Genomic DNA, 10834 nt, shown 5'->3' with positions numbered 1-10834 from the left:
TCTGTCTCAAAAAAAAAAAAAAAAAAAAAAGAAATAGGTTAAAGTTGAAATCTATTTGCCATTCAGGATTTTTCCTTTTCTCAATATACACTAGAGCTGCTGTTTGCAAGGCACTGAGAGAACTACCTTAAAAATGTTGAGTGTCGCAAAAATTTGTGAAATCATTTTTCTGGATTTTTATGAAGTCACTGAGAAATTATTTTGAAAGTTGTCAGTTTTTTTAAAAAAATTAAAAACTCTCTCTCATTTACATCATAAGACATCCTAGTCAGCAAAGCTAAGATTTCACTAGCTTTTAAATTTATGAAAACCATATTTTTAACCAAATCTCAGTGTTATAGAGAAAACCTAACTGAATGATTCATAAGCAACATGTCAATTCTTCTCTAGATTATTTTCTTAAATAGGTCAGGTGCAGTAGCACTTTCCTGTAGTTTCAGCAACTCCAGATGCTGAGGTGGGTCCAGCCTAAGCAACATAGTGAGACTCCATCTCTAAAAATAGTAATAATAAATACATAAAATTTTAAAAATAAAAAGTGCACTTAGCCTAAACTATTTTATTATTTAGTTCATACATAAAAAAAGAGCTCTGAATATGAATTATTCACTAGTCAAAAAAAATTTTTTATTTTTGAGACAGGGTCTTGCTCTGTCACCCAGGCTGGAGTGCAGTGGTGCGATCATGGCTCACTGCAATTTCCACCCCCTGGGCTAAAGCGATCTTTCCACTCCAGACTCCTGAGTAGCTGAAACCACAGGCGCATGCCATCATGCCCGACTAATTTTTTGTAGTTTTAGTAGAGATGGAGTCTTGCCATGTTTCCCAGCCTGGTCTCGAACTCCTGAGCTCAAGTGGTCCTCTGACCTCGATCTCCCAAAGTGCTGGGATTACAGGCATGAGTCACTGTGCCTGGCCCACTAGTCAAAATTCTTAATGACTAAATAATTTTATTAAAAACAAAGAGGACAAGGCCAGCGCAGTCGGTGGCTCATGCCTAATTCTAGCAATTTGGGAGGCTGAGGTGGGATCACCTGAGGTCAGGAGTTCGAGACCATTCTGGCGAACATGATGAAACCCCATCTTTACTAAAATACAAAAATTTGCTGGGCGTGGTTGCGGGCACCTGTAGTCCCAGCTACTTGGGAGGCTGAGGCAGGAGAATTGCTTGAACCTGGGAGGCGGAGGTTGCAGTGAGTTGAGATCATACCATTATACTCCAGACTGGGTGACACAGCGAGACTCTGTCTCAAAAAATAAAATAAAATAAAATAAAATAAAAATAAAGAAGACATATTTTTAAAATGTGATTACTATAATGGACTTGCCAGCAAGATTTTAAAACAAAAATGACTACTTTGAAAAACTATAAAAATGCATGCAAGAGCCCATTTGACTAAAGAAGCAACATTATCCATGCGTCTTTTTATCAAGATTCTGCAGACACCAGCTTCACTAACAAACAGTAGTTGATGCAATGATCACTTAGTAAGTTACATGCACCACTGAGTGGCCTAGGAAGCAGGTCTGTGTTTCTGCTTCATTTTCATTTTGAGCTTTCCTCTAAGGGCAGTGTCTAGACACAGTAGTGAATTGATTGTGCTTGAGATGACTCAGGAAGGCTTCTGAGCAATCGGTGGAATTAACCCATGGTCTAGAAATGATGGGTTGTTAAATGACCAAAATAATTAAGAACGTGTGTTTATTTTCATTACTTTCAGGAAAAAAATACGTTTCTGAAGTATATCAATCAGTCCACCAGCTGGGTACTTTTCCTACCCCATGAGTACTTGAGAAATTATGTTTCTAACTGGAAGAATTCTGAAACTATGTTCTTCTACAACATGTAGGCAATATGTCACAATGAAAATGAAAGTTCCCTCTGAAGAGCTGTAACCCTACATAACCTAGGATGCCATTTATACTTTCTCTAGCCCAGAGGCTCTGGATTTCTGCTCTCGGGCTACATCACTAACCATCAAACCAACTGCCCGAAATTGCTGAGCAATTGATCACAACATATAGACCTGACTCAGATATACAAATTATATTTTTATTTTATGGTACCAAAACATATAGGTGAAAACTTTCAAATTCAGGCAATTGACATGTCAGGTGCCTACACATTTGTGAAGACCGGAGCATTGTAAGACACAGAATAGCTGGTTGAAAAGTGAAAAATCCAGTGAGTTAGGTTGTTTGATTATACAGAATCACAGAATTTTCAAAGTGAAAGGACATAGTGATCACTGATTTCAGTGCCTATCCAATAACATTAGCAAGCGCCCCTAGGGTTCCCTACCGGTTCCTTCAGAATCCTCCTTCAAAGCTGTGAGTGCATGGCCAAAGGGAAGCTATATTCATCAACCGGACTAATCAGAGACCAGAGAGCAGAAATAAGGTTAACACAGAATGGAGTACATTTGCTTTGGGGGACGTCCATGTTTTCTTGTGCATACTGAAAACAGCTGGGTGCCGATTTTGGTATAACACTCAGAGCCTCTTTCGATAAAAAGGCATTCTATATGAACAAAAACTCTATTGGCTTCACATTGGTCAAAGCAATGGATTTTAAATAGTGACTCAATTTCCTAGAAAACTTTGTATTTAGAAATGTTTTCTTCATGCAGCTAACAGGCAAAACTAATCAAAACCTTGTTGTTAGTCTGATATTTTCTTTTCTGTGCGGCAAACAAACTCCCATAAAAACCTCTGAGGTTTTCTTAGTCACGTTTGCAATTTTTTAAGTGTTGAACTGCCTAAGTCTCTGATGTCATGACACTTAATTCCTATATTTTCTTGCTTTTGCTAGAACTGAACAAACACTCCCTATCAAGATTGACCCCCTCTAGAGATAAAATAAATTGTCATATGAAGTCAAAAGATGACCTATCAAGTTTATGATAGCTTTCTTTGACTTTTAGGGGAGGAGAAAATCATACCATCCATACTACATAGGTTGGGGTTTAAATAATATTTGCCTATAAACAATAAGCAATTGGAGATTGATTTTAAGTAAATGTATGCAATGCCTGTAAGCAACAGGAAATATATTTTACATAAATGTATGCACTGCCGGCCGGGCGCGGTGGCTCAAGCCTGTAATCCCAGCACTTTGGGAGGCCGAGGTGGGCGGATCACAAGGTCAGGAGATCGAGACCACGGTGAAACCCCATCTCTACTAAAAATACAAAAAATAAGCCGGGCGCGGTGGCGGGCGCCTGTAGTCCCAGCTACTCAGGAGGCTGAGCCAGGAGAATGGCGTGAACCCGGGAGGCGGAGCTTGCAGTGAGCCAAGATCGTGCCACTGCACTCCAGCCTGGGTGACAGAGCAAGACTCCGTCTCAAAAAAAAAAAAAACGTATGCACTGCCTATAAGTAACAGGAATTATATTTTACATGAATGTGTGAAGTGATAATTTTTTAATAGGCAAAAAATAGTGTTAAAAGTGGAACTGGCATGCTTTCCTAGGCTATCTCAGTGATAATGACCTCAAAGTCAATGATTTCTTCATGAAGATGAAATAAGTTTATTGCAACTTGATTGCATCACCTAAAATATAACCCTTGACTTGGAAACTTGCCCTTATGTTTTATGAGGTCTGAAATAAAAAGGAAACTGATGGAACTGAACCAGCAAATTATTTTGCAATCCATGACTACAGTTGTATACAGCAAATGTAGTCAATTGTTGAGGAAGGTTGGACCAAATTTCCATCCTGTTCAGTACTGCTGATAGCTCTATTCAAAATCCATTCTTGCCTTTAGAGGAACTGACCCATAGTAATGATACAGATAGAATTTTGTGAACTATTTTTAAAGGGTAGGTTATTAATCAATGAGTGACTCTCAAATATCTTGATGGTTTCCACTGTGAAAACCAAATATCTGCATGATAGAGCAAAAATTTAATTTTCTCAGATGCTTAAGAGTGCATATAAATGAAGACTGCCTTCTCACTAGATCAGTTTTGAGAGAGATAAAAACAAAAGAAAGAAAAAATAGGATAGCTGATGAAATGAAACTTCGAATTTAATTTGGTCATGTTGGCATTTTTTATTTCTTGAGTGCATTGAAAAGAACTGATTAATACTTGACACATATAATACTACCAAGTTATACCTAAAATTAATTTTGTCAGCCAGGCAACCAATCAGAACTAAATAGTGATCAAGAATTATTTTTTCAAACATATTTGTCTTCCAGGACTTTACTGAGTTAGTTCCACAGATCATGAAAACAGGGGTCTTTTCTCAGGTCTTCTACATCATTTCCCTTAAGTTGACACCCAAAGTCATAAGCTTGACTTTAGACACAGGTTTCAAAAGTAGAAAGTTTTATTCTCTTATGTTTCTATGGCATTGAAGTATTGCAGAACTATAAAAATAATGTGTTTTACCCTTTCCACAACTCATGGATGTTCCTTGAAGTGAAGGAAAGGCACACTTGTCTTTGCATAATAAAGAGCAAAAAAAATTAATTAATTAATTAAATGAATCTAAATTCTCACATGCCACTTAAAGTTCCAGACCCAGACATCTTCAGGATTTTCTTACATTTAAAGTAGAAAGACACTACTGATACACACAAGTAAACATAATTCTCTATTTAATGCATGGAGCAATATAAAATTTAATCACAATGATCATTATATTTGTTCTAAAACACTGAAGTTTTTCCCATCATCCCCCAGATTTTTCAAGTCTCTTCTCTCCTCATGGCAAATGCCCAACCAGAGAGAGAAGGGTTCTATAATGAAACGTTAAAAATACTGACCTAAATGAGAAATGTTTTATCGACATGCAATATTCTAAATTCTGGTATTTGGTGGAAAACCTGTACACATTTTTGGCAATGGCCTTAGTGTCCACTGGTCTGGCAGCTATAATGAGAATAATAAAGTATATGGTGATGACTGTTTACTCACCATTATGAGACATCCCCACTGCAAGGCATTTCTGAAACCGACAGTACTGACATTTATTTCTACTTTTTTTGTGGATCCGACAGTTAAGATCACATCTGTCATAGATAAGCTTCAATCTGATTGTTCTCCGGAAGAAACCCTGCAAAGGGATATATATATAAAAGAAGCAAATTTTACATCTTTGTGACGCGTGGAAGCAGCAACCTACGGCGAAAGGTTTACTGGCCTGGGAATCAGAAAAGGCAGGTTCTTGACATGGTTCTGTCACTGGTGACTTTAGACAAGTCACTTAACCTCTCTGGAACTAAATTTTCTTTGCTATAAAATAAAGAATCAGAGGATCTCCAGGTCCCTTTTTTAGCTCTTAGACACTGATCACATCCAGCTGCGGCTTTCATTGGATCTTGGCTCTACATTTGGTTTTCAGCATGCTCTAAGAAGTGCTCTGGATTTAATGTAACGCAAATAAAACACCATGTAATCAGTTCAGTCTCTCTGCAAATCATTCCAACAGCATGCCCCAGCCTTTGTAATTGTGCTAAGCAGCCTGGCAAAGTTATAATCATTTCATTCTAAAATCTGATCAGGGCCAATAAAAATCCACATGTGGATAATTTTTTTGGAATTCTCTATGTTGCATAATTTCCTGCAGAATTTGTTTCACTTATTCATGCTGCTGAAAGTGTGCCCCATCATTGTTGTGGCTTACAGACAGACAGAGACTATGGCAAATAACATGAGAAGTAATCAGATAAATCCTCACAAAATCGACTGCTATCTCAAAATGGCAAATACGTCAATTTGAGGCCAACTGAATATTCTGTTATATTTACATCTTTCAGAAAGAGCTGAAAAAAATCGAATTGGACATGTTTTCTGACTCCATTTTTTGGGTTCATCATATTCCTATTCATTTCTATTGTGTTCATCTCCATAAAATTTAATTGCTAATTCTTTCAAATGTATCTGGCCCTGTTTGGTGCAAAAAGCACTGCGTTAGTATTGCTTGGGTCATTGACATGCATTTTGACTTTCTCCAAATTTCCATTTTGAACTCTGGATGAGTATGTTCTGATTACTTGACAGCTTCACTTAAATAACTAATAGCCATCTCTAACCCAGCCTGTCCAAATTGAAGTCCTGACCCTCCCCTACAAACTCACTTCACTTGCAACTTTCTCCATCTCGGCAGATGCAACGCCATCCTCCCAGATTCTCAAGCCCAAATCCTTGAAATCACTCTTGACTTACTTCTTTCCTCAAGAAGAAAGTTTTCTCTAAATACACACTTGCCTATTTCCTTCATCGCCTTCAACTTTTGCGTCTCACCTCTCATGGGGCTAAGCCAACTTATTTAATACTGTGGCCTGTCCCTGCCCCACTTCTCTTCTGGAACTCTTGATCCTTTTGACTCTGCTCCAGTTTTTCTTCTTTCCAATAGCACTTACGACTTTCTAACACACCACAGAATTTACTTATTACTGTTTAAGTGTTTATTTTCTGCCCCTCCCTCACTGCTCAATTAAAATTATAAGCTCCTCAGGGGCAGGAATAGCCTCTTATACCCCTGGATGGAATCCAAATGCCTGTGATAGTGTTAAATTAAAATTTGTGGAATTAATATAGATGTCACGTAACTTCCTTTCTGGGCCTCACCTTTTTCAGCTGTAAAATGAGAAAGCACTTCCACCTCTGGTGGTTTGTGGCTCCAAATTATGACTGAGATGTTACAAAGGCAATAGGCTTGACAAAGTAATCATTATTCTCAATTTTGGGTTTGTCATTTCCTTGATCTTTAAGAAAATATAGGCTGGGTGTGGTGGCTCACGCCTGTAATCCCAACACTTTGACAGACTGAGGCGGATGGATCGCTTGAGTCCAGGAGTTCGAGACTAGCTTGGGCAACAAGGTGAAACCCTGTCTCTATTAAAAAAACACACACAAAAATTAGGCAGGTGTGGTGGCATGCACCTGTAGTCCCAGCCACTACTCTGGTGGCTGAGATGGAAGGATCACCTGAGCCCAGGAGGTCAAACTGCAGTAAGCCAAGCTATGATCACACCACTGCACTCCAGTCTGGGTGACAGAGTGAGACATTGTCTCAAAAAAAAAAAAAAAAAAGGAAGAAAATACAGTTTTATCACCTACTATGTAAAATGAAATAATATACTATTTAATTTTGCTTGTTTTGAGGCTTTACTAAATGGTATTATACTATATGTAGTTTTTGGGACACTATTAAAATTTGGTGTGAGGTCAAAAGCAACGGCAACAAAAGCCAAAATTGACAAATGGGATCTAATTAAACTAACGAGCTTCTGCACAGCAAAAGAAACTACCATCAGAGTGAACAGGCAACCTACAGAATGGGAGAAAATTTTTGCAATCTACTCATCTGACAAAGGGCTAATATCCAGAACCTACAAAGAACTCAAACAAATTTACAAGAAAAAAACAAACAACCCCATCAAAAAGTTGGCAAAGGATATGAACAGACATTTCTCAAAAGAAGACATTCATACAGCCAATAGACACATGAAAAAATGCTCATCATCACTGGCCAGCAGAGAAATGCAAATCAAAACCACAATGAGATACCATCTCACACCAGTTAGAATGGCAATCATTAAAAAGTCAGGAAACAACAGGTGCTGGAGAGGATGTGGAGAAATAGGAACACTTTTACACTGTTGGTAGGCTTGTAAACTAGTTCAACCATTATGGAAAACAGTATGGCGATTCCTCAAGGATCTAGAACTAGAAGTACCATATGACCCAGCCATCCCATTACTGGATATATACCCAAAGGATTACAAATCATGCTGCTATAAAGACACACGCACACGTATGTTTATTGCGGCACTATTCACAATAGCAAAGACTTGGAATCAACCCAAATATCCATCAGTGACAGATTGGATTAAGAAAATGTGGCACATATACACTATGGAATACTATGCAGACATAAAAAAGGATGAGTTTGAGTCCTTTGTAGGGACATGGATGCAGCTGGAAACCATTATTCTCATCAAACTATCGCAAGAACAGAAAACCAAATACCGCATGTTCTCACTCATAGGTGGGAAATGAACAATGAGATCACTTGGACTCGGGAAGGGGAACATCACACACCGGGGCCTATTACGGGGAGGGGGGAGGGGGGAGGGATTGCATTGGGAGTTATACCTGATGTAAATGACGAGTTGATGGGTGCTGACGAGTTGATGGGTGCAGCACACCAACATGGCACAAGTATACATATGTAACAAACCTGCACGTTATGCACATGTACCCTAGAACTTAAAGTATAATAATAAAAAAAAAATTTGGTGTGAGGTTTCTAAAATTTACGTTCTTTTTAGTGAAAGACTATGATTTACTTATTTTCATAATTATATAGTATTCCATTGTATGACTATACTATAATTTATTAGCCTATTTGCATGCAGATGAACATCTGAAATGTCAATTTTTTGCTATTGTGAGAAGAGTTTCTCTTAATATTCCTGTAAATATTTTAAAGTGGCATTTCTGGGTTGTACAATGTGTGAATATTACATTTTACAAGATAATGCCAAATTGTTTTCCAAAGTGGCTATCAATTTACACTCCCTACAAGCGCTTTATGAAAGTTCTAGTCTCTTCCACATTTGGTGTTGTCAGACTTCTTAATTTTGACAATCTAAAATGTATAAAATTGAATGTAAATCTTGATATGTATGTCCCTGGCTTTTCATTTCCCAATTTCTAATTGTCTTTTCCTTAAAATTGAATTTTAGACTTTTTAAAAATATGCTAGATTAAAAATATGCTAGATCTGTTGTCTGTTACAGATGTTCAAATATCTTCTCCTCTGTTTGGCTTACTATCCTTGAAATGTACTTTTTCAGTATTTTTGTTTTCTCATCCAATAGATATTTCATTTCACTCTCATTCTTTTTTTTGCTTTGTTTTTTGTTTTGAGACAGAGTCTCACTCTGCTGCTCAGGTTGGAGTGCAGAGGTGCTATCTCAGCTCACTGCAACCTCTGCCTCCTGGGTTCAAGCGATTCTTGGGCCTCAGCCTTCTCGATAGCTGAGATTACAGGCATGCACCACCATACCTGGCTAATTTTTTTTTTTTTTTTTTTATTTTTAGTAGAGATGGGGTTTCACCAAGTTGGCCAGGCTGGTCTTGAACTCCTGGTCTCAAGTGATCCACCCACCTTGGCCTCCCAAAGGCCTGAGATTACAGACGTGTGCCATGACGCCTGGCTCACTCTCATTCTTGAGAGATTACTGAGAGATTACTGAGAGTTATTCTCTCTTAATACTTTGAATTCCATTATCCTTCTGCTTCCATTTTGCTGTTGAGAAGTCTCTTGTCAATTTACTTCTAAGGTGATCTACCTTTTCTCTTTGGTTGCTTTTATACTCTCTATTTGTCTTTAGTATTCGGCAGTTTTACTGCAGTGTGTTTGGGCATGGATTTCTTTTCATTTATCTTCTTGGACATGTTGTTTCTGCATTACGGCTTCACCTGTTCATCAGTACTGGACTCCAGTGAGATAAGTAGTAGACTTTCTTATTCTAGCCTTCACATTTCTGCACACCTCTTTTTTATTTTCCATTTTCTTCTCACTACTTACTCACTAATATTGATTGCCAAAGTAAAAATCAGAACAGAAGCAAAATAACATGAAAATATATAATTACACTGGCAAAAGTAAAAACAAACATTTCTCACTAAAGTTCACTAGTGAGAACAGTTCTACACTTTACTCTTCCACCGATCAGTGAAGAAGACATACCTCTTTAATATTCAAAGATCCTATGAATCATTCAAGAACTAAGAGACTTCACATTCCAGCAGATCCTAGATAAGGCATATTCTTTAAGACACTGTTGGTTTCATTCTTGGCAATTTCTTTGCATATCTCTTTCAGTTTCAGGTTTTTCTTCTGCTATGTCCAGTAAGCTATCTAATACTTCCATTGAACTTTTATTTCAGTAATTATACTTTTAAATTTTAGAAACTTCACTTTTTTTTTTCCACTTGGTTTTCAAATCATCCTGGTTATTCCTAATAGTTTATTGTTGCAAGCCTATGCCCTCTTCCTTTAAATAATCCATAATAGCTGTTTTATATTCTGTATCAGGCAATCCCAATTTCTGCTTTCCCCGGGTAGGGGAAGAGCAGGGAGTCTATATCAGTTTTCTTGTTTCTGATGAATGTCATTCAAGATGATTAGCTTCTCACATGCTTGCTGATAGTATTTGGAATGCACTTCTTGACCTTAAACTGGGGGACTCCTATAAGGTCTTAATTAGGAATTCAGTAGCCAGCGGTACTACTGACTTACAACTATTTCAGACACTCTTGAGAATCCTGGCTTAATTCAGAAGCCTTACACTCAGCTCCTTCTCACTGATTGCTCAGAAAACCACTACAGGCATCCGCCTTTGGGGCAACGCTCACTCCTGTACCTCTCTGGGCATCTACCATGGGGAAAACCCTGACTTGCTAAGTGTGCCTGCAGCTCACAGTTTCGAAATGAGGGTTTATTTGTTTCATTTTGTTTCACTGATGTTGTTTTGGAGAAAACTCTCCACCTCCTGTGAGATCAGCAATGTCTTAAAGAATATGCCCAATGTAGAATTTGCTGGCAGTTGAAGTCTCTTTAATTCTCAAAGGGTTCTCAGATATCAAAAAGGTTTTTTTTTTCTCAGATGAATAGAATGCTAATGTATAGAACTGTTCTCATTGATAAATGTTGATGAAAAATTTTTTTTTTTTTTGAGACGGAGTCTGGCTCTGTCGCCCAGGCTGGAGTGCAGTGGTCGGATCTCAGCTCACGGCAAGCTCCGCCTCCCAGATTTACACCATTCTCCTGCCTCAGCCTCCGGAGTAGCTGGGACTACAGGCACC

The 10834-nt window shown here is 38.0% G+C and overlaps 1 protein-coding gene across 4 annotated transcripts in view; it reads right to left on the bottom strand.

Annotated features, from left to right (window-relative positions):
• PPARG (peroxisome proliferator-activated receptor gamma) overlaps positions 1-10834 on the bottom strand; it is a 153284-nt gene that overhangs the window by 41107 nt on the left and 101343 nt on the right. For all 4 annotated transcript variants that reach the window (XM_011952323.1, XM_011952322.1, XM_011952320.1 and 1 more), the window contains one exon: positions 4928-5066. In XM_011952323.1, coding sequence (XP_011807713.1) covers positions 4928-5066 — 139 coding nt within the window. The remainder of the gene's footprint in view (positions 1-4927; positions 5067-10834) is intronic.

This window comes from Colobus angolensis, unplaced genomic scaffold (genome assembly GCF_000951035.1).
Source record: "Colobus angolensis palliatus isolate OR3802 unplaced genomic scaffold, Cang.pa_1.0 Scaffold34, whole genome shotgun sequence".
Lineage (NCBI taxonomy): Eukaryota > Metazoa > Chordata > Mammalia > Primates > Cercopithecidae > Colobus > Colobus angolensis.
This window is presented reverse-complemented; position numbering and strand designations above follow the sequence as displayed.